This window comes from Pyricularia pennisetigena, chromosome 3, assembly GCF_004337985.1.
Source record: "Pyricularia pennisetigena strain Br36 chromosome 3, whole genome shotgun sequence".
NCBI classification, from domain to species: Eukaryota; Fungi; Ascomycota; class Sordariomycetes; order Magnaporthales; family Pyriculariaceae; genus Pyricularia; species Pyricularia pennisetigena.
The window spans coordinates 7766147-7788783 of NC_043742.1; the positions used below are offsets into that span (position 1 = coordinate 7766147).

At 53.5% G+C, this 22637-nt stretch overlaps 10 protein-coding genes across 10 annotated transcripts in view; 4 read left to right on the plus strand and 6 right to left on the minus strand.

Moving 5' to 3' along the window:
• Nucleotides 1-366: 366 nt before the first annotated feature.
• On the plus strand, nt 367-989 carry PpBr36_03873 (uncharacterized protein; the record flags this gene model as incomplete). Its single annotated transcript, XM_029891042.1, has 3 exons — nt 367-401; nt 489-748; nt 970-989. The coding sequence occupies 3 exons, from the start codon at nt 367-369 to the stop codon at nt 987-989; spliced, it is 315 nt and encodes a 104-aa protein (XP_029753874.1).
• Nucleotides 990-1309: 320 nt separating this feature from the next.
• On the minus strand, nt 1310-2888 carry PpBr36_03874 (uncharacterized protein; the record flags this gene model as incomplete). Its single annotated transcript, XM_029891043.1, has 3 exons — nt 1310-1861; nt 1954-2635; nt 2698-2888. The coding sequence occupies 3 exons, from the start codon at nt 2886-2888 to the stop codon at nt 1310-1312; spliced, it is 1425 nt and encodes a 474-aa protein (XP_029753879.1).
• Nucleotides 2889-4047: 1159 nt separating this feature from the next.
• On the plus strand, nt 4048-4599 carry PpBr36_03875 (uncharacterized protein; the record flags this gene model as incomplete). Its single annotated transcript, XM_029891044.1, has 2 exons — nt 4048-4455; nt 4537-4599. The coding sequence occupies 2 exons, from the start codon at nt 4048-4050 to the stop codon at nt 4597-4599; spliced, it is 471 nt and encodes a 156-aa protein (XP_029753880.1).
• Nucleotides 4600-4810: 211 nt separating this feature from the next.
• PpBr36_03876 (uncharacterized protein) lies at nt 4811-5706 on the minus strand (the record flags this gene model as incomplete). The annotated part of the gene is made up of 2 exons (XM_029891045.1): nt 4811-5541; nt 5601-5706. The coding sequence occupies 2 exons, from the start codon at nt 5704-5706 to the stop codon at nt 4811-4813; spliced, it is 837 nt and encodes a 278-aa protein (XP_029753877.1).
• Nucleotides 5707-6673: 967 nt separating this feature from the next.
• Nucleotides 6674-7607, plus strand: PpBr36_03877 (uncharacterized protein; the record flags this gene model as incomplete). Its single annotated transcript, XM_029891046.1, has 2 exons — nt 6674-7269; nt 7334-7607. 2 exons carry the CDS (start codon nt 6674-6676, stop codon nt 7605-7607), a joined length of 870 nt encoding a protein of 289 aa, XP_029753878.1.
• A 125-nt stretch (nt 7608-7732) lies between these two features.
• On the minus strand, nt 7733-9681 carry PpBr36_03878 (uncharacterized protein; the record flags this gene model as incomplete). The annotated part of the gene is made up of 2 exons (XM_029891047.1): nt 7733-9458; nt 9575-9681. 2 exons carry the CDS (start codon nt 9679-9681, stop codon nt 7733-7735), a joined length of 1833 nt encoding a protein of 610 aa, XP_029753881.1.
• Nucleotides 9682-10853: 1172 nt separating this feature from the next.
• Nucleotides 10854-12374, minus strand: PpBr36_03879 (uncharacterized protein; the record flags this gene model as incomplete). Its single annotated transcript, XM_029891048.1, has 2 exons — nt 10854-11363; nt 11451-12374. 2 exons carry the CDS (start codon nt 12372-12374, stop codon nt 10854-10856), a joined length of 1434 nt encoding a protein of 477 aa, XP_029753882.1.
• Nucleotides 12375-13570: 1196 nt separating this feature from the next.
• PpBr36_03880 (uncharacterized protein) lies at nt 13571-16522 on the minus strand (the record flags this gene model as incomplete). The annotated part of the gene is made up of 6 exons (XM_029891049.1): nt 13571-13917; nt 13986-14531; nt 14603-14809; nt 16122-16203; nt 16267-16413; nt 16496-16522. The coding sequence occupies 6 exons, from the start codon at nt 16520-16522 to the stop codon at nt 13571-13573; spliced, it is 1356 nt and encodes a 451-aa protein (XP_029752825.1).
• Nucleotides 16523-18549: 2027 nt separating this feature from the next.
• Nucleotides 18550-22074, plus strand: PpBr36_03881 (uncharacterized protein; the record flags this gene model as incomplete). Its single annotated transcript, XM_029891050.1, has 4 exons — nt 18550-19232; nt 19373-19672; nt 21021-21062; nt 21123-22074. The coding sequence occupies exons 1-4, from the start codon at nt 18802-18804 to the stop codon at nt 22072-22074; spliced, it is 1725 nt and encodes a 574-aa protein (XP_029752824.1). The 5' UTR covers nt 18550-18801.
• A 269-nt stretch (nt 22075-22343) lies between these two features.
• PpBr36_03882 (uncharacterized protein) overlaps nt 22344-22637 on the minus strand; it is a gene marked incomplete at both ends in the record, with an annotated part of 2051 nt that continues 1757 nt past the window's right edge. Inside the window, one exon of the mRNA XM_029891051.1 lies at nt 22344-22585. Within this exon, the coding sequence (XP_029752823.1) occupies nt 22344-22585 (242 nt within the window). The remainder of the gene's footprint in view (nt 22586-22637) is intronic.

Here is a 22637-nt window from a genome sequence, read left to right on the forward strand (position 1 = left end):
ATATCATAGGTAGAATTAGAATGAGTAATAATGCGATAAAGTCACAGTCTGAAGAGATAAAGCAGCTAACAATTATCCCCTTCTCATACCAAAGAAGGGTAAGCCATTCAAATATCAGCTCAGTGAGATTAAGGGGCCCGAGGCCTCAAGACTCTTGTCAGGCCCACAAAGCGTAGAGTCATCCACCAAGTTGCTCTAATCTTTGGCAAGGTGAGAGCAGACTGAAGCAAACCAGCTGGTGCGAGGGTCTCCAGTGCTCTTTAGACTGCCCGCACCTTGCAAACTATCAACTCGGTTGCTCTTCTCCCTTTTAGCTCCTCAAAATCTTTTTTTTTTTTGTTTCAACCTCACACCACAACACAACACATGCCAAGATTCAAATCCAAATCACAATCCAAGAGGTATTTGCACCACTCAAGAACGCATCATCTCCATAATATAGATCTTGAGTTCCCTCATCACAATCTAACGAGCCTCAGAAGCCACAGTCACTCAGCAGAAATGTCAGACCAAGACGTCCCGTCCGAGCCGTTCCGAGGCGACCCGCCGTCGACCGAGGTGCTGCTGGAGAACCTCGAGCAGTCCCAGGCCAAGATCGACGAGTGCTACCAGATCGCCCTGGCCAACGAGCGCGAGAAGAATGCGAAGCTCGAGAAGGAACTCGCCGACGCTCTCGAGTACTACGACAAGCTGGTCAAGCAGCTTGAGGCGCTCAAGATTGCGGCCGACAAGAAACGCGATGCAGCAAGTAAGTAGTGGCCTTCTTTTTCTTCTTGTCTATCCCTGGCCATCGTATCCCACCGGCCTACCCATTCGTAAGAGATATATATGCTATTGCCGCATAAGGTGGTCGCACTGCCATCTGATTTTCTTCGGTTCGAGTTGCGCCCTGGCCGAGCGGGCTTCATCTATCCTGCTCAGATGTTGCTACCTTGCAAAGTCCTGAAAGCTAACCTAGTTTGTCGCCAGATAATCCGCCCAAGCAGTAACGCCCCAGAAAGCTCCCGGGAATCCGCCACAAAGTCCTTGAAGATGGAAAGGTTAACGAGGAACCAGATGGCTGATGAGAGTAACGGGTTATTTGCATAGTTTACTGCTGGAGTCAGTCTAATACCACAAACACTGGAATCAATGGCTGCTGTTACTTGCAAACTTGCCTTGCCGTGAAAACAAATACTATCTGATACTTGTGACATGAAAATGAGCAATGACCAAAGCCAAACGAAATCACTTCCAAACTCAAACCAAGCAATGCACATCTACACCCAAGAAACACGATGGACCAAGCCAAAATCTAAACACAAAACACTCATCGAGGCTTGCTGCCCACGCCGGGGGGATAGCGCTTCATCAGGAAAAACAGCGACACATAGGCAACCACGCCGGTGAAGCACATGACGCTTATGACGGAGAAGCCCATGATGTACTTTGGCTTGTCGCTGCTGGGGAACAGGTAGGCGCCGTAGATCTGCGCGAGGTTGCCCATGGCGTTGACGAGCGCCAGGCTGACGCCCCGGACCTCGTCGGGCATGGTGACGAAGCTGACGGACGCGTAGCTCAGGGCCAGGCCGTTGGACGCCCACAGGCCCGAGGCCATGACGACCAGCATGGCGTAGCGGGCCCTGAAGTCGTACACGACGCAGACCACCACGGCGCAGACCATGGCCACGCCCATCCAGCCGCCCAGGATCAGGCCGCGCCACTGGGAGTTGCGGTCGGCGAAGAAGCCGGTTGTGGCGGTGGCCACGAACGCGGCGCCGAAGATGGGGATCGTCATGTACTGCGACGTGTTGGCGTCGTAGCCAAGGCCCGTGTTGAGGGTCGGGTAGAAGTAGGAGAGGGTTGAGGAGCCGACGATGGCCTTGGGGGGTAGGGGGGTTTTTCTCTTTTGTTAGTTTCTGTTACATGTTTGCACATCTTGACATGAGATGAGAAATGACCCCCAATACTCACCATGTATCCCACGACAAAGAGCCACGTCCGCCACGACAGGACGCTCTGCTTCAAGGCCTCGAGGTGGCCCATCCTCGGCCCCTCGTCATTCCGAATCTGCTGGTTGTCGTTCTGCAGCCTCAGCATGGCGAGCGCCTTTTCAGCCTCGCTAAACTTCCTAGCCGACGTCGTGGCGGGAAAGTCCGGCAGGATGCAGAGGGCCACGATGGCAAAGCCGATGGTAGCAACGCCCTCGACCAGGAACAGCCACCTCCAGCCGCGGGTCCCATGCGCGCCGTCCAGCCCGCTCGTGATGCTGCCGGCCAGCAGCCCACCGAAGGCGCCGGACAGGATGGCGGCGCTGATGTAGACGGCGAAGCGCTTGCTCTGCTCCTCCTTCTTGTACCACGACGACAGCAGCAGCAAGACGCCCGGGGCGAAGCCTGCCTCGAACACGCCCATCAGCACGCGAAAGGCGATGAGGGCCTCGTAGCTCGGCGTAAAGGCCATGCCGCAGGTGATGGCGCCCCAGATAATCATGATCCCGGGCAGGTAGAGGGACGGCCGGGTGCGGCTGAGGACCATGTTGGACGGCACCTCGAAGACGACATAGGTGACGAAGAAGACGACCAGGGCGACGCTGTAGCGGGACGAGTCGAGGTCGAGGTCCTTGTCCATGCCGGCGATGAGGGCGTTGCCGATGCTGTGCTGGTTAGTCTGTTGTATTGTAGCTCTAGGGAAACGGGACGCGATGAGACAGCTTACTTGGTCCGGTCCATGTACGATAAAAGATACATGAGCCAGATGCACGGGAGGAGGTACATGTCGATCTTGCGGACGAGCTTCTTCTCCTCCTCGGTGTCGGGCACGTAACCGCCCGTGTACTGCGGCTCAGCCACCTGCTCAGAAGATGGGGTCGCTACATCGTGGCTCATGCTGGATGGTGTAGCCTTCATGATGGGAGACTAATGCTGTTGTTCTTGTGCGCGTAACTGTGCTTGTACGTGTGTCTGGTTCGTCCAGGGTCAAGACGAAGTAGAAGTAAAGCACATATTACATGTCACACACAACAAACCAACCAATAAGAAAGCACGACTAACAGTGTCCAATATGCAAAGGAGATTTCGGGAAATGATGGAATTTTGACAGAAATTCAACAAAAAATAGATGAGCTGTTGTAGCGGGTTCTAACAAACCTCGGCACAAAACCAACGACAGTCGAGCTGATTGCAAAAACGCATCCCCTACGTACCAATAGTACTGGTATCGTGGTACTAACACGGTTGTGTATTGGCACCGTGTGACACCACTCTCATAGGGCAGAGCAAGCTTTCGGGATTGTCGATCACGCGTTCGCCGGCAGGGCACAAGCTGAGAAGATCACGGATGGGATGATGTTTTTTTTTTTTTTTTCTTTCTCATCAGTAGTGCATTGGGCCTCTGTCCACGATTCGTCCGTCTGCCATGGAAATGGGGAGAAAACACAAGGACCACACATCTCCACAAGCCTGGGGTATTTTGCGGGGAAGAGGAGTCAGACCCTCGAAGGGACGGGTTTTTCTTCTCCATTTCGCTTTGGACATCGTACCCCTGTGGAGGTTTGCGGGGCGTTGGGTATCGTGTCGAGGGCTATTCAGGGAACATGGGCTGATTTCATGTGTGTGTGTGTGATTTTTTTTTTTTTTTTTTGTTCTCGTCTCGTCTTTTCGCTACAAGCTAAAAACTCGTGGCCAGCCCGTGAAATGCCATTCAGCCGCGATGTCGGAGTTCTATATGATTTTTTGGGGCTCGGCTCCGGTCGGCGGGCTGACCAGTAGATAGACTCATCCGTCTGTGTCGCCCAAATATTATCGGCAAGCAATGTACGTATTCACCCGCGCCAAGGGACTTTGGGGGCAAAACACCCCGCACTCCATCGTTATTTATTTTTGCCTTTCTTCTTTTCCTTCAAAAGCATCGTGGCTCTCTGCGGCGTTCAAAAATCAGACGAAAGGGTAATTTGAAAAAAAAAAAAAAAGAACAGAAGAAAAGCAAACGAAAAAAAAAACCTTATCTCAAGCACCAGAGCAAAAAGAGAATCGCACATAAACAACCCACTCCAAAAAAACACACACGATGCCAGGGCTTCGCATCGTCCTCGGCGGCGACGACGCCGGCTTCGCCTACAAGTCGACCATCGCGGCCGACCTGGCCTCGGACCCGCGCGTGGCCTCCGTCGACGACGTGGGCCCGCTCGCCGACTCGGACAAGACGGCCTACTCGACTTTTGCGATCCGGGCCGCCGAAAAAGTGGCGTCGGGCGAGGCGGACCGCGCGCTCCTCATCTGCGGGACGGGGCTGGGCGTCGCGATCGCCGCGAACAAGGTCCCCGGGGTCCGGGCCGTGACGGCGCACGACAGCTTCAGCGTCGAGAGGAGCGTGCTTAGCAACGACGCGCAGGTGCTGTGCCTGGGCCAGAGGGTCATCGGGATCGAGTTGGCTAGGAGGTTGGTCAAGGAGTGGTTGGGCTACACTTTCGATCCGGTAAGTTCTTGATGATGGGGAAAACGCTGGTGGGGTTCGTGGTTGTGGTGGTGGTGATTGCTGACTTCTTTTGGTGTCTAGAACTCTGCGTCAGCGGCCAAGGTCAAGATCATCAACGATTACAACGCCGAAAAGTCAAAATAAAGTTGGGAAGTGATCGACTAGCGCTCTGTGGCTGTTGCTAGATTGGATACTTGGTGTACCTACCTTAGTTGCCGTCCTACCTAATTTCAACTGCACATCACCCACCTCGTCATGAACTATGCGCAAATGAGACTGGCAAGCGCACTGGGGAAATTCAATTCATGATATTCGCTTCTATATGGAACGCAACGCTACAAAATTTTCACGCACTCTACCAAGCACCAACGATACCCGCAATAGGAATATCAATACCCGTCGTGTACGTCGCCTGCTCGCTCAACAGGTACACGTACGCGCCGCCCAGCTCCTGCGGCAGCGCCAGCCTCGGCATGCCCCCGTAGTACTTCATCTTGGTGTCCCAGTCCGGGCTGGTCTCGACGTAGTACGTCAGGGCCGTCTTGACGAACCCGGGGCTGATGCTGTTGACACGGATGCCGTACTGCGACCACTCCATGGCCAGCGTGTGCGTGTAGTTGCGAATGGCGGCCTTGGTGGCGCCATAGGGGGCGCTGGGCGCGGCGCGATTCGGCCGGTACGAAGTCATGCTGGCGGTGAAGACGATGCTGCCCTTGCGGCCCAGCTTGATGAACTTTCTGGCCGCCGCCGTCGCGCAGTTCCAGCCACCGACGACGTTGAGCTTGAACAGAAAGTCAAACTCCTCGGGGGTGAAGTCGAGCGCGGCCTTGTGTTTGGTCGCGCCTGCGTTGGCCACCATGCCGTCGAACCGGCCCTTGGCCTCGATGATGGCGTCAAGGGCCTTGTCGACGGATTCGTACGCCGTCACATCGCAGTGGAGGAAGGCGAAACGGTTGGGGTACTTTTTGCACAGCTCGGCGAACGCGGTGCCCGGTTCTGAGATGTCGAGGGAGTAGACGCTGGCGGCATCATTGGCGAGGCAGACCTCTGCAATGCCCAGGCCGATACCTTGGTTTGCACCAGAGACTAGGGGTGGGAGTTAGTTGTGGGTTCGAGGTTGTGAGAGGAGAAATTGCGCCACTCACTGGCAATGACCTTGTCCCTTAGCGTGATCTTATAGTCATGGTCAGGTCCGGGCAGGGTAGAGATGGCTTCTGGGGCAAGTGAAGGTGCACCGTTGGTGGAGGCCATTGTGATGTGGGATGTGGCGTCGGGAATGATGATATTAGAATATCCAAAAATAACCGGGTATACAAAGGAGACCGTGAACAAAAGAGAATATTAGGTAGGCGATAACAGGTGGGAATTAGACACTTATTAAAGCGAGAGCAAGAGGACGGATTCTTTCTTACATGGTTATTTTTAAACAGGAAAAAAAAACGATGACCGACGCCGAGACCGAACCATTCAAGCCATGCATTAGAAACTAGGAGGGAATTACAGATGATACCCCTCCGACTCGCCCGCGACACGAAAAAAAAAACAAAAAAACAAGCTGTCCGCGGGAAGGGAAAAAAACGCCGAAACGGGGTTTTACCGTAAATTGGAAGTGAGCGCTTCAGATCCAGATCAACATGTCGCGGGGGTTGGAAGGTTGCAGTGCCCAATACATGGGAGAATCGTCAAATATGTCCAGGAACCAGGAACAACAAGGTTCAATGGGCGCGCGTCGGGGGCCAGCGGATAAGGTAAAAAGCCTTAGGGACCTCGCCTCTAGTTACGGGGAGCGGCGGCGGGTTCTTGGGCCCTGAGGGTTCAACCTAGACCCAGTGTACAGTATTGCAGCAAGCATGAATAGCTTTTTACTCCACTGCGGGGATTGGACGACGGCGCTCCATGTCAGCGCGGCAAATGCGACTGGACATTCGGATAGACAACGAGCCAGGGGACTATGCAAGCCATTTTTGGTAAATGACGCAAGTCGACGGCTGACATTGAGTATTGAGTTTGCTGGGGCCCCCGTCTCGGTAGCACACGTCCAAAATAGGATCAACAACAATTTACGTGCAGTGTTGTTGTCGGCGCAATAGTCAAACCATCACATTATACAAAAAAGTCTCTCGGTCATTTATTCCTACTTTGTAGCTGATTCAAACCCACACTCCCTCACCAAAAAAAAAAAAAAAAAAAAAAAAAAAAAAAAAAAAAAAAAAAAAAAATGCCACCCTGGGACCCAACCAAAAACAAAACCTATCAGATCTTAAAGGCTGCCGAGGAGGGCGGCTACGGGGTGCAGGCGCCCATTGCCTACAATCTCGAGCACGTCCTGGCCTTCATCGCCGCCGCCGAGGCCAAGCGCTCACCGCTGATAATCCAGGTCTTCCCCTGGGCCGTGACCTTTTCTGGCGGCCTGCTGATCCACGCGGCGGCGCACGCGGCCAAGACGGCAACCGTCCCCGTCGCCATCCACCTCGACCATGCGCAGGACGAGGCCATGATCCGCCACTGCGCCGACAACCTCCCGTTCGACAGCATCATGGTCGACATGAGCCACCACGACATGGACGAGAACCTGGCAAGAACCAAGGTGTTGGTGCAGTACTGCCACGACAGGGGCATCGCCACCGAGGCCGAGCCGGGGAGGATTGAGGGTGGAGAGGATGGCATTGCCGACACGGCGGACCTGGAGGGTGCCTTGACGACTGCAGAGCAGGTGGAGGATTTTATAGCAACTGGGATAGATTTTTTGGCGCCGGCGTTTGGAAACGTCCACGGGGAGTATGGGAAGAGGGGGCCGGTGTTGGAGTTTGACCGGTAAGAATGGCATCTCGGTTGGCTTGGGTCTTATCGCTTCTGTACACTGACGAATCCCAAACAGCCTCGAAAGCATCCGCAAGACGGCAGCGGGACGAGTGCGCATCGTGCTGCACGGCACCAACAGCTTTCCGGAGGAGATAATGAAAAAGTGCATCGCTGGTGGGGTGACCAAGGTCAACGTCAACAAGCTGGTGTTGGACGACTATCTCGTACACTTGAGGGAAAATGCAGCCAAGCTCAGCTTGACGACGCTGATGGAGGAGGGTGTAATAAAAGCCAGGGGGTTGATGGAATGGCAGATGGACGTTGTTGGGTCAACAGGAAAGGCCGCCTAGAGCATAGACAAGACAGAAAAGATGGAAAAGAACAACAGACCATGTTTATTAGCCCATCTGCAATATCATAATATCATCATATCATGGTATCTCATGCCTCTCTGACTTGTATATCCCACATCCGCTTACCTCAGCGAAGGCAGCCCAAGCCCGCCCACCTTCCCTCCATCGGCCCTGTCCCACTCCTTCCTCAGATCCTCCCTCCACGTCGCCATGGGCGCCCAGCCGAACCTCGCCTCGCAGACCTCCATGAGCTGTAGTATTTTATCCCTCTTCTTCTGCTCCTGCACGCACAGCCCCGCGCCGTACAGACACTGCGCGGAAAAGATCTGGCAGCCCGGCTCGGTCATCTCCATGGCGACGCCGCAGATGATGTCGACCGCGTCCGACAGCACCCGCTGCACCTTGGAGTACCCCTCGAAGCCGGGCGGCATGGGCGCGTGCAGCGTGAGCAGGATCTGCGCAAACGCAAACGCCTGCACCGCGACGCCGAAGCGGGGCGGGTGGACCCAGAGCGGCGCGAAGACGGCGTCGCGCCCGCCGCCCGTCGCGGTCGGCAGCGGCCGGAAGTGCTCGCCCCAGCAGGCGCGGAGCGCGTCCATCTCCGCGGCCAGCGCCTCCACCTCCTTCCGTCTGCAGGGGTCCGCCGGCGCGGCGCAGCAGTTGACCGCCTGCGCGAGCAGGAACACGGTCCTCCGCGCCAGCTGGTCCTGGTCCAGCTCGGACATGGCCAGCCTCGGCTTCCAGATGGTGAGGCAGCGCCGCCGCTCGCGGAACGCGGCCCAGATGTCCTGGCGCAGCCACGACCACCACACGGCCTGGCGGAGCCCGCCGCACTCGCCGTCCGTGTTCTGCGACCTTTGGATCCAAAAGACGCCCTTGAGGTGACGCTGCCAGTTGCCGCGGCCGTCGGCCTCGTCCAGCATCTCGTACGAAGATATGGCCAGCACCGTCACCAGCAGCTCCTCCGAGTGCGTGTAGCTCCTGTAGGCCAGCGCCTCCTGCACGTAGTGCAGCGTCTCGTAGTAGTACTCCACCGCCGCGCCAGCCTCGCCGTCATCAGCCGGCGGGGAGGATGCAGCGGTTGCCGACGTCGAGAGGTGCTTTGCGGCAAGCGCCAGTATGCTCTTCATCACGCCCGTGTTGCGCAGCGCTAACCTGACGGCCCGGGACGAGAACGGCGCCGCCGGGTCCAGCAGGTCCAGCCAGCCCGCCATCCGGTCGGTGAAGTGGCGAAAGAGTAACGCCTCGCGGCCCGAGAGCATAAAGTCCCGGTCCAGCTGCCAAGCCCTGCGCTCTGGGTCCCCGGGCTCCGTGTAGAATGTGGGTTCTGCCGCGGCACAGGCGGGCGGCGTCTGCGGGGCCGGGCTGGGAGCTAGCGAGAAGCTGCGGTCGGACCTGGCCGCGTCCGTCGCGACGAGAGACAGCCAGCGCGCCAAGGCCAGGTCCGAGGTCCACGGCTCCGAAGACACCGTCTCGGGCGAGTACCCTTTCAGGGTTTCCATGTAGGCGTCACCGATACTCATTCCGAGATTCTGCGTCCGACCTGTAGAGAAAAACCCTGGTCGGCCGCTTCCTGGAGATGAAAGGCCGAGATCTGTATGCGTTGATTCGGCTCGTTGATGTCTGGGACCAGGGGATAGATGGGCTCTCAGTGCATCCTCAATGGGCGACAATGCCTCATGACGATCTGATGGTGTGGGTGTCTTTGACTCCCTGTTGACGGGTGTGGCTGTGGCACGGGTGCCCGGTGCATCCGGAGGAAAGACGCAGTCTCTCGCTGCGGTGGTGCATGGCCCACAGACAGGCACCCTCTCGTCGCACTTTTTGTGTCTCTTTCGGCAGGTCAGGCTGTAGTTAGTCAGCCAGTGTAAGCTGCGTGTTTGGGGCTGCTGGAAACTTTCTGCGTAGCCAGGCACTGCTGCCGCAAACACATACTGCCGCGCCAGGCGCCTGCTCCCACATACCAGCCGGTTTTTGTCCTCAAGCCACGGCCTCTAGGTTTTCGGATCCTCTTCTTTTTCGCCGGTACCGACTGTATCATTTGTTGTTTTCCATCATCTGTGTGCTCCATATCTGCATACTGGCGAAACTCAATCAAGCGGGTTGTGTGTTTGTGTGTGTGTGTATGTGTGTGTGTGTATGTGTGTGTAAGCTCTCAAGGCGGTTTGCTCCGGGTTCGGGGTTTGAAAGCTTCTCGCCATTAAGCGAGGTAAGGGTGGGAGGCAAGCAGGGGCAGTAATGAATTGTCGCGGGCCGAATATATCGCATATTGGCAGTGCGAGTCGGTGTGCGGTGCAGGGAAGACCGAGGGTGGGATGGAACCTCGAGACGATACGTAGTGTACCTGTTTTTCTGCGTTGCTTCAACCCTGGCAAGCCCGGCTTGCCTCGTCACAAAAAGGAAAAAGCTCGGTAAATTCATTCCCGAATCCAACCCCCCCTCCCCCGGCAGGGGGGTTCCGCGAGACGAGACCCATCCCTAACAAGGGCAACGAACAGGCAAGAACGGGAAACCCCGCGAGGCCTGCCGATTGAGATTAGTTCCTTGGTGTTTGGTTTGATTTCATCGGCCCCTGCCTGTACTGTCGTGATGGTTTCTCGGATGGCGACACGGGGTTGCGTTTGCTGTTGTGTTCAACCGTCTTTGCTGTTTGCCGCTTGTTGATTGGTTTTTTTTTATTTATTTAATTTTATTTGTTTAACTTTTTTAGTCTTTTGCAACACATGAGATTCTTTCTCTCTTTTTCCCGTTTTGGCAAAATCTTGGGCTTCAACATCCCTGATTTCCGAGGGGAATCCATCAGCTGTTGTATCTATGACAAATTTTGTCCGATCGCATCTGGAAAATTAGATGATGGCTTCTGAAGGGGTTTGGCTTTCGTTGTTCTTTCAATCCTGAAAGCCAAGATTTGACGGTGCACCACCCCATACGCTCCGGCCTTTGCAGTGACAATTTTGTGGTGTGGACTGTGGGCATCATCACATCGGCTGCTGACTGAAGAGTACAAGTGCATTCCTTGGTCTTCCGGTGCGACAAACTACTGCAGATTTCGCAGAGTAACCAAATCTTAAATGGAATTGTTTACTTTGACTAACTACAAACAGAAAGGCGATGGAATGGACAAACTATAACCTGAGAAATGGGCTATACATATAACATGACATGAGCAATCTATATCTATATTGAACACCCCGAAAAAAAAAAAAAAAAAAAGAAAAGCACCTCCCAAACCTGCCCCAACGCCTATATTTTTACCCCCCAATCAAGCCCAGCCAGTCTCCATCTCGCAAAAGTGATAAAAGCCAAACACATCACCATCGACACGGCCGCCCAGATGCTCGCCCCCACAAAGCTCCCACCCATGGCGCCCTGCAGCGCACCTCCGATCGGCGGGCCCGTCAGCGCCGCGAACCCAATGATGCTAAACGCCATACCCAGCCTCGTGCCGACCATGTCGAGCCGCGGGGTGATGCTGGCGATGACGGTCGGCATGAGGCAGTGGAAGGCGCCGTTGGATATGCCGTAGGCCGCCGCGAACGCGTAGTATCCCGGCTCCGACCGCACCGCCAGCCAGGTGAAGGCCACGATGGCGAAGACGGCCGTCACGGGCACCGCGATGTTGATGGCGCCGTACCGGGTCGCGACGAAGGGGATGATGATGCGGGGCAGTAGGCCGGCTGCGTTGACCACGATGACGGTGATGGCGGCGGTCGAGTAAGGGAGTCCAAGGGCTTGTGTTCCATAGGATGCGATCTAGATTTTTTTTTTTTTTTTTTTTTGGTTGATGTTAGTGTCTGGAGTGACCTGATCGACCCGAGGAATGGCCGAGTGACGGCTTACATAGTACATGGTATAATACGTCCCCCACATGACGAAAAACAGCCCAGTCACGATCCCGACGTAGACCGGGTCCTTGAAGGCATCAAAGTCTATCAACGGCCCGCTCTTGCGCGGCGGCAGCCTAGGCCGCATGAACAGCACCGCGATGCCGAGACACACCAGGTTGACAAAAGCCACCACCCTGACCGTCCACGCGAACCCCACAGCCGGGAGCAGCTGGCGCACGATGAGCGGATACAGCAGACCGCCCACCGCGTTCCCCGACGTGGCCAGCCCGACCGCCACGGCGCGGCGCTTGACGAAATACGTCGAGATGAGGCCCATGCTCGGCGTGAAGACGATGCCGCTCCCGACGCCGACCAGCAGGCCCTGCGTGAGCATCAGCTGCCAGAACCGCGTCGACGAGCTGACCAGGAACAGGCCCAGCAGCTGCACGACGGCGCCCACAATCACCGTGGGGCGGAAGAAGCCCGCGTCCAGCAGGCGGCCCGAGAAGGCCCCGACGAAGAACGTCAGCCAGACCTGCACGGCGCCGATCCACGACACTACCGACGGCGACAGCGGCGCCAGCGCGTCCGTGTAGTAGGTCTGGAAGGCGCCAAAGGCGTTGACCTGGCCCCACGTCACAAAGATGACGAGCCATGCGCAGGCGACCTGCGACCAGGCCCGGAGGCCGCCGTCTGGTGGGGGAGGCGGCTCCGGGAGCGAGCGGGTCGTCAGGTGCGACGCCGCCCGGGACAGGACGTTGGATAGTGACTTGTGCAGCTCGTTGGGCTTTTTGGGGCCCGTAGCTGCCTTCTCCAGGTCGCGTAACTCGGGCGAGGCCGGTGAGATGACGTCCGATTTTGTGGATTGCATCGAAGTACGCCGGTCTGAGGCCGGTGGGGGAATCGGCCCCGTGGCTTCGGGTGGGTGATTGTCCATTGCACGGGTGATGGTCAACTGGGGATTTGTAGGTGACTGGTCTCGGTAGTAGGTGCAAATCGTGGTCCTTTGCCTCCGGCAAGCATTCAATGCAAGTCTGGCGGTGACTGTGGTCTGGTGACTTGTTTAATTAGCTCCGTAAGTGGACAAGAGCCGAGCCTAGCGCACAACGCATTGCAGAAAGTTCCAAAACTAAATGATCCAGAACAAGATCCCCGGTACAGGTTTGACCAGAAAAGATCAAAATTTCAGTCACAGAAACCAAATCGCCTTGGACGACTCGACAAATGCTGATGTCGTCTAAATTTCTTGTCAAAACGTCACCTGTATCTTCTGCATCCACCTCCTCCCCACTCCGGCTCTCGGCGACAGGACCGGGCGGGGAGCCGATGCCTAATCAATGCCAACTGATCCACTGCTGATATCCGTTGGAGAAAAGGTTGACGCTACCGGGAATACGAGCTTGGTGCCGGGAATACGTGAAGGTCGCGTATCTAATCTCGATTGCAGACCTGTATAGGCACAAGAAGACTAATGATTGGCCAACGATTTGGTCTATGACGGGATGAGTTTTCGAGGATGGTGTTCTTTCCCATGTTTCTGCTTAAACTTCATCATGGCATTGGACGAAATGTACTTGTGAGGTGTTTCTACAGTAACTATTTTAAACAGATATTGGTTGTTGACGATCCATAACGCCTGCTCATCCTGTCTCCATCCGCGAATCAAGGAATGTATTGACAAGCCTCGATTTTGCCAGTTAAAGTAGAAGGAGTACAACCAGCCAACATCTCAAATTAAAAATATTGGCTGACAAAAGGCGAGAAAAAGTACAATCAGGTGATATCCTGAGATTGGGGTAGTCCAAACAGAGGCGAGGTAAGTTCGAATAAAAGGTTGACATATAATAAACGAAATAAACAAAGACCATGATCGCATCTGCCAAAGACGCCTTGGTGCGTGGAAAGAAGGAGTCGAGAGTCAAAGAAAGCCACATGGACGACTTGTAAAACAAAAGAATTGATCATATGAAAACAAAACAAAAAAAAACATTCGATCAAGAAGCAATGCAGAATGAAATGAACCCGTGGAATGAAGGGTTAGATGAGGGACAGGATGATGTCTAGAGATTTTAAGCACGAGAAGATGAACAGCTCGAGCACGACAGCAGTGTCATCGCACGGCTCCGTCTGCTCTCAGTTGTTGATGTTCTCCTCCATGATGGGGGGACTCGAAGTTCGGGGCCTCTTTCTTCCCGAGGATCCAGTGACTCCGGAATTTGGCGGGATAAGTTTCGACTGTTGAGTCAACCTGTGCGACAGAACGCTACGACCGAGTTCGTGAACCTCGGCTGTCATCTTGGTGGCCTGGCTAGTGATTAAAGACTTAATTTCGTTACCCACCCTGCTTTGGTGGTTTCTCATGCCCGTGTGATGTGACAAGAGCCTTTTCATTATGCGATCCTCGTGTACCGAGAACGCACCTTGAAGTTTGTTGCCAAACTCCTCGGCAATTTTTTGGGAGATGTGACTCTGACTGTTAACTGAGGCATCAGTGGCAGCGACCTGGATAGTAGCTAGGCTGCACGCTCAAAGTCCCTGATGATCTGACTCAACAGTTGCTCGACGACGGCGTTGGACGTGCGGCCCAACCCTTTGTAACGTGCAACGTCGCTTTCGGCTACGCCGATGGCCCTGACTATAATGTTCTTTGCCGCATCTGACGGCTGGATCTGGCGGGCAGGCACGGCTGTAGAGTTGGACTGAATTGTGTCGGAAGTATGATCGTTTGTACGCACGTCCGAATGCTCAAGGCTAGCCGGGTGGGATAGCTGGGGGCTATGCAGAGAGAGCCTGGGAAGACGGGAATTGCCCTGCTCGGATGATTGGGCGGTTGCGACGTTGTTCCTTGGGGCTCTGGACTGGCTCATCAAAGGACCCGTGACTTTCGGACTTGTGCTAGAAGGGTCACGAGGCTTTGCTGCAGCAGAGCTCCTGGGAATTTGTGACTTTGGAGTCAGATTGGTTTGGCTTTGCAGAGGCGCTTGCGACGATGAACAATTCGGTGACTGGTTGTGGGCCCTGAACCGTGGCCCATGCTGTGACGATGACCGAATGGATTCATGAGGCGATTGAATTCTCGAGCCAGCAGGAGATTCTGTTTCATTTTCGTCTTTTGTTAGTGGTAAAGAGCTTGTCGAAGGAATCTGGTTGGTTTGGGCAGTTCACCGGTGAGAGCTCCCATGCCTGTTCTCTTCGGTTGATTCTCGTGCTTTCGCAGACGATCATCAATCGAGCGTCGAGGAGATGTGAACAAGGGGGCATTGTTCACGTTCTCAAGCGACGTAGGCAGCGCAGGCCTCGGTGGCTTGTTGATCTGAGCCTCAGTGGCTCGCATATCGGAGGCCGACGACTTTTGACTTGGGCAGCGAATCTCTGTGCGATACAGGTGATAATATCAGATGGAATTCTTCATGATAGAAGTTCTTTTCCTGAACTTTGAAGAAGAGGTAGGCAGGATGAGTTTAGAAAAAAAAAAGAAAAAAAAAACGAAATAGGCAGAATAGAGGTTAGAGGGGATGAATTCCAATATCAAGATTTGTTTGTTTATGGAAGTCAACGAGGATAATACAGGACGTCAAATAAGACTAGGGAAAGATTATCACAATCTGTTTGATTGTATCCGTTGATTAAGGTGATTCTAGAAGTGAAGTATAACTGGGGAGGCAGCGTCGAGATCAAAGATCTGTTATGTTGCAGCAGTTAAAAGTTTGTTCAAAGAAATGAGAGCTATGACTGAATATGGCAGCACCAAATAGAAAAATGCTGCAGCAGAAATGAGGAAATCAATATTTCTGGTGCATGGATGCCTGAGGTCTTTTGACTTTATCTCCTTGGGAAGCTGGTGCCAGTGTCAAACTGTTGACGCATTGGGAAGGCACTCGAGAGGCAGAACCGGCAGAGAAGCCCCTCTGACGTGAACCCAGACCAAATTATGTAATCGAGTCGTCAGCCTCATTTTGATCAGAGTTGCGTATACCTCCGGTGTATATATGATTCGGTTTGGGTCCAGGTCACTCACTTGATGTGCCTGATCATATGTTCAACAGTTCAAGCTTCCAGTTCACCTTTCACCTGGATTCCCCAGAATGGTTTGAAACCCTTAAACGTGGTCAAGGCACTACAAGTTCTGTCTTTGGTCCTTGAAATATAAGTATCACTTCTACTGAGTGCAATGTGCCTAGGTTGACTGGGGTTCACCTGGCCGGAGCATATATGAAAACAGATCTCACTGGATAACAAAACGAGTGAATAAATTAGAAGCTACGAACTTATCAACTAAAAAAAGATAATATGAACTAGAGTAAGAAGCTGCAGACTCCATTACCAAATAACCTTCTCCTCACCTCCATCTATCTGGCCTGCAAAGCCATCCTATTTCCAACATCAAGCAGCCCCAACGAATTCAACTATGGACTGATCTCCACCCCTTCAGGCAAGCCTCGCTTTCGCAGCGGCAGCATAGTCGTCCTGGGTTTCCGAGAGTTGCGACCGGGGAAAAAAAAACCGCCATGCTTATTGCGCACAAAAGATAGTTCACCCTGTGTAGCAGCGTCACTGGTTGAAGAGGCCAGGACTGGCCCATAACCTGATAGTGGATCTAAGAGATGGGAAGACGACCGCGCCCTAGTAATTCTAGGACCGGCCTCGAGGTCACCCCCTGATTGCCCTGCGCGCATAAATTCACCTTTGCCAGTCTTGCGGACCTTGGCGTTGTGCAGTTCGACCTTTGACGCCTCGTCGAGACAATCCAAATCCGTGCAGGAACCCTGGTAGGTTCTGAGCAATTTGCCGAAATATGGCCAATATGGTGGCCCGTGATTGGTTCTTACGATCTGAGCCGTACCTCCCTTTATCGTCTCAAGCCTTTCTGTTAAGGTTACAAGTTCCTTATTATCTGGTTCTATGTTCTTGAGTGACTCGAGTTTCTTCTCGATATCTGCCAACATGGTCCTGTAAATTTCTTTGGAACTGTCGCACTGGAGGTGTCGGGTTGGTCGTAAGCAACAAAACACAAAAGCTCATCCGGCCCAAAATTTTCCTTGCTGGTGGTCAACTTACCTGAGATTTGCCCAAGTTGTGAAGCATGTTGGTGCAGCTAACTAACAAAGCTGTGCCACTAAGAATCAAGGAGGGTTCAATGGGGACGGGATTTGGCTCCGGCGCGGGAGCAGGGACGACGGGGTGTAGCAACGAAGCCAACAAGGCAAATGAAAGAAGACGCATTGTGAAAAGGTCGTCTACTGTATCCACGAAGGGCCTAGTACGTGGTGATGTAAAAAAAACAAAGTATGGTATCGTTTGATGAAACAAGTCTAAGAGTTTAGTCAATAGAGTATTATACTGAGCAAATATATTTAAGCGAGTGTAAGAGTTGGAAGTGCTCTAATTATTGAGGTTCAGAAATTTCCGTTGACGTATTTGGACGGAATATAGCAAAGTATTTGTATGCATGTGGGTTTTTGAAACAACCTGTCTGATCAGGGATAACCATGATGTATTTTGATAGATCGCCCTGCTCCCCAGCTAAATTTACTAATACGTACTTCGGGATTACCTATTCTAATCCGAGAATAAAATTTTCTTCACCTCGCAGCCTTTAAATAAACCACCTTAATAAAAGGAGGGACAACGTCAATATAAGAAAAAAAAAAGATAAATGCCCGTCTAGGGGTGGCTAGGATCATGGGAAATATATCGCAGTCAGGATTCGTCCGCGGTCCAGACCGCCTCGAAATGGTTGCCTACAACAAACAATCACCCAAACCAAAGAAAAAGAATCAATGTCTTGGAGATTGCCCGTACAACAATGCATGTACACAATATGACATATTATGCTTGCGCTTTCAAAGTCCTGTGGGTAGCTAGAAACCACTAGTCTGGGTTTTCCTGACTGCGCGGCAGTCAGAGGCAGATCTTCTGGTCCCCGCAAATCCGCCATCTGTTTCAGAAGGATGTGTGCCAGGATTGACCATGAGAGGGCGCCCAACATAGATACCTTGACGAGATCAACAAAACCCTCGGTCATGCCGAAAGCGGGCTTTGGTTCTATCAAAATCACAGCCACGGCCATGGTCCCCGGTTAAGATATTTTGGATCGCTGCTTTGATCATTGCTGAGTTGTTCTCACAATTGAGTCCGATTCAGACACTACCAAGGAACTACTATCATTAGGGATAGTATTGCGCTTTGACAGGGTTTCGCTGGGCCTATGTCATTTTGGAGGACTGAATGTGTTCGCGTTATTTTCCCCATCAAGCTTTTGGTGAGATTAAACGCTATACAAGCGGTTTCCTGTTCCATAATTTCTATTCCAGTTGATTTGACAGCGATTCTCTTATGCCTTTCGGCTTTCGCTCACCACCGAGAGGAGAAGTAATCCTTGAGTCAGGGTCTTCCATAAAACTTGTAAATATCCAATGCCAAATGAGCCAACCGAAACCAGTGTGACCTTAAGGATAGCGATGGGCTTCAGAAAGCAGCGCACACTGGGCAAAAAAAAAAAAGGAAAAAAAAGAAAAAGAAATCACTTCAAATAAAGTGAAAGCTAACGCGATGTTGTATAAAATAATTGGCTAAATGTATAAGCATAATTTAAAAAGCAGGTCTTGATTCGACTGAGGTTCGGGTACTTGTTAGCCAGAGGCGATGAGTATGAGAGTTATTTTCCTGGGGAGTGAAACGAACTACAGTGTGAGAATGGCTTGCTTTAAATTACTGGCCGATCGAATAATGCTTGTTGACTCAAAATAGCTCCTGCCATGTACAAATAGGTTCACTGGTCATACATTCTCACGTGATCTAACCGTTACTGAGCGACCCACGGCGATTGTTGCGATGATGTAATCCCGGGACTCCAGTCCAGCTCACACTACAACCTTCCAAACGACCCCTCACGAGACACCGGACCTCGCGCTAACCCAATGACGGCGGCACAGCCCAAACCACACGAGGTTTTACCTCTAGATAAGGCTATACCAGGCTTCTCTTTTGCAATGGTTCACTGAAGCCTGCTGGAACCACCCAGAAAAAGAAAAAAAAGAAATGTGAGCGACGAGCTTCGAATGATGAACCGTAAAAATCCTCAAGCACCAAGGCTAACGTCGTCTCTTAGGATCGACCCTCATCTCCGCATCCGCCGAGCCATCCGCGCCGACGACGCCCTCCTGGTCCGCCGCATCCTCCGCTCGCACCCAAACCTCCTCCACAACCCAGACCTGACTGGCCCTCGGGAAGAAGCCGGCAACTCGAACCTGCACCTGGCGGCCAAGCTGGGCCACGTCGAGATCGTGCGCCTGCTGCTTTCGCTCGGCCATGAGGCCCCCGCCGTCGGACCGGCCCTCAACGAACAGCACCAGACCGCGTTGATGTTGGCTGCGGCGGCGGGCCACACGGAGGTCGTGCACGCTATCGTCGAGGCCGACCCGTCCGTGATCCGCCGTCGCGACAGCCGCGGGCGCGACGCCGTCATGGAGGCCGCCCTGGGTGGTCACGATACCTGTCTGCAGATCCTGCTGACGTACGTCCCCGGTGGGGCGTACGAAGCGGTTCGTCAGGCTGACCTCGAGGGCAATACTGCGCTGCATTACGCCAGCAGTAAGGGGAACATGTTAGTCCTTCGGACGCTGCTTGCGGCCGGGGCTGATGCCGAGAGGAGAAACGTCTGGTTGTGGACGGCAGTCGAGTATAGCCAGAGCGTGCAGTCCGAGGTGTATCTGAAGAATCTGATTGCCGACATGGAGAAGAGGCGTGCTTCCAAAAGGGAGGCTGTGAGGGATGAGAGGGTGGGCGTCAGCGGGTGAGGCATATCGGCGGTTGCCGATGCAATACTTGCTGCTCTTGATGCAGCGCGCACCTAAGCGTATGCGATAATCGCAGCGTTAACATCGACCTCGAACGATCACCAGTCGATACCAGTACTGGCCGTCCAAGCAATAGCTTCCTCCAGCAGGACCCAAGAGCCGATGGTGGACGCTTGGAGTCGAGAAAGACTATCAATTTTACGCCCGCTTCCTACTCAAATATCGAGTTTGAACTAGAGAATGCGATGTCGCTCAAACAGTTTGTTTGGAAATCAGTTCATGCAGGGCTCAATTCAATCCGCAAACGACGGTCGAATAATCAGAGCGACGAGGCCGATGATATTCCTACAGCTATGATCAAGTCGTGCCGACTGTCGGGTTCATATGCCACCCACGGCAAATATCTGCCTGGATGTGCACGAGGCCATCTAGAGCAGTCCAAGACAATAACAGAGTGACTCATCAACAGCCCTCAGGTGCAAATGGATAATTGCGACTGTCACTGGATCATGGGCACCAAATCAGCGACGCCTGGTCGTGAACACTATTCAACCAATACGATCGCGTTGTCCGCATTGAATATTGATTTGGGCGTGATTCAGGGGCGGCAATGTCCCGGGACTTCAAACCATCCCATTGCGAACAACCGACAGCTGGATTGGCCAAGCGGCATAGAGTGACTGGAGAATTCGATCCCAACTTTGTAGAGAAAATTGCTCCATCCTCACTGCTGTATAGCTCTTAGTCACTGTCATCTTTGTGTTATCTAGTCTAGTCATGCCCTGTCCTCAGGGCATATTAACTACAGATTGTTCCCAACCATTTCTGCACACTTTCCTCTTACCTTTCATAACCACAGATAATCTTTTGCTGATCCCGCACGTCTGTCCAACCTGCCCGAGTCTTCAGGAACAAACTGCGAGGCACTGCTGTGTCTCGTGTCAACAAACTGGATCGTCAAACTCACGGCCAAGGGCCAACAGCTCAGCCGCGCGCATCTGCATCTCCCCCTTTCACCCCAGGCCTTAGGTTTCCCTTCCCGGCGGTCAAGTGCATCATCGGCCAGTACTTTCTCTCTATCGCTACTCCTCGCCGCTACTGGGCCTGGCTCATTGTCTGCGGCTTTTTCGACGCCGACAACAACGAGATTTGGCACAAGGAGATTTTTATCTCGCAGGACTGTGAACGTGGCTACAGCCATTCGACGAGACGGTACGACAACGGACCACTACCTCCTCGGTGGGCTGCTTTGGGTAAGTTACTGTCGTACATGTTGTTGCTATTTAATTTTGGCTACACACTTTGACGTGACTATCCTCTCGTCACTGTACGCCAGTGACGTTTTTCCCGCATGTTATGGAGCAGTCAAGTGACTCGACACTTGTTCAATTATTATTTAAGAGCATTCACCCCGATGTCCCTACTTCTTAACTAACCTGGCTTCAGGTCAACTTCCTCACCCCAGTGACGACCTCTCAAACATCCGCATCCGAGGTTATAAGGTCGGTCAACGGACCTACGATATTGCCAACAGCCAGGTTGTCGACGTCACACGTCCAGACAGTCCAGTAGTTGTCCGACCTACCTCGGCTACTACAGCTGTGCCTGTCCAGACTCTCATTGCACCACAAGCACCTCCAAGGCGTACAGCTCATCCAATACCCCAGCCAACCTACATCTCTGCTCAGCAAGCCTTTAACTCGTTATTTCACCACCGAAATCCGACAGTTGTAAGCCAGAGACAAGGTCGCTGGAGTACTGTTTTCAACCCTTACATCGCACAGTGGGTTCCTGTCTGGACTCCTGCCAACCAGAACTAGACTCAGGTAAGCTAAAGCCCTCTCTTATACCCAAGCAGCTTTTGACACCTTGCCCGCTGTACCCAGATCTTGGCCTGATACAATGTCGGACCCATCGGATAGAGGCCGTACTTCGCGCTCGCAGTCTCGAGCACCTAGCCACCAAGCTACGCCGGCTCAAACAGCAGCCTCACCAGCCCAACCAGCACCAACACCTACTGCTGCCACACCGGCTGCCGCACGTTCGGCAACAGCATCAGCAAACACCCCCTTACCTCCCGTGAACGGCCCGCCTCCTCCGCCTATTCTGCCCCAGCTCCATCAGGCCGCCATGGCCTATTCTGGCACTGGCTTCAACGCCCGCTGGGGTCCGGACGGCGGTGGTCCACCAAACTACATGTATGGCTCAGGACGCGGATTGTACGGCCACCCAAGCCCTTACGCCAACATGCCGATGCACTTTCAGCAGCCTGGTGGTTTCGGCTACTGTGCTCCAAGCGCACCCATGATGATGCCCTACGGCATGGCCCAACAACCCTTTAATCCCTATGGCGGACAAGGTCACCCAAGGTTGGTCATGACGCCAGGCGGACGACCTCCGTATCCATATCCCATCGTGGATGGGAGCGCGCCCTCGACCAATATGACCAACAGCACGGGAGGTGTAGGTTGCGAGCCAGGATACAGCTACTTTTTCCCACCCGAGCACACCAAGATACACTTTCTACGGACGGGCCCAGACGCGCCGTGGCAGCTGCCTCCGGGCACGCATATTGAATTCACGGCGGCGCACGTCCCGACCAACATCACCATCGCGCAGCTGATGAAGGGTTTCGGGGCGTCCAACTCCAACCCGCGGCTCAACAACATCTGGGAGGTGCTGCCGGCGGGCAATGGCAAGTGGTACAAGGGTATGCAGTTCAACGGGGACGACAGCGATAGCTGCAAGAAGACGCTCAAGGAGGTCGGGTGGGACAAGACCAGGAGCGGGCTTCCGGGGGAGAGTCCGGTTGTTTATCTGTACGTCACCAAGGATTAAGGGTGGCTGTAGCGGGCTTTGTGGTTGGTAGTTTCATGGCTTCTTGAATGGGGAGTGCTACCTTTTGCGTTCTGCTGCTTTGTCTTACTCTCTAGTATTGAGGTTATTTGCGTTTGTTGGGCTTTTTTTTTTCTTTTTTTTTTTTTCTTTCTTTGGTCTTTGGGACTTGTTGTGCAGCGCATGGTTTCTTGGAACGAGCATGGATGATGATGAATTGCGCGCTAGATCTAGATCGTTTCCACACTAGTTTGACAAATCCAGCCGAATCGTTATTCATCACGTTGTACGCCCCGAGCAGCCGCCCTATTGCTAGATTCCGGCGAGTCTGCAGCCTCATCAAGCTTCGCCGGCCCGGCGCTAGGGCCCGCCGGCTCAAACGGTGCAATGGTCTTCCTCCGGGCCTCCTCCTCGGTAAAGGTGCCGTACATGTCAACGGGGTCGGCGCAGCCCAGGTTCTTGGGTGGGAATACGCGCACGACGACGTAGTATATCAGGGAAGCGGAGAAGAAACCTGTGGTAGATGGTGAGAACTCATCTAGCTGCGCAAAGGAAGTCAACTACTT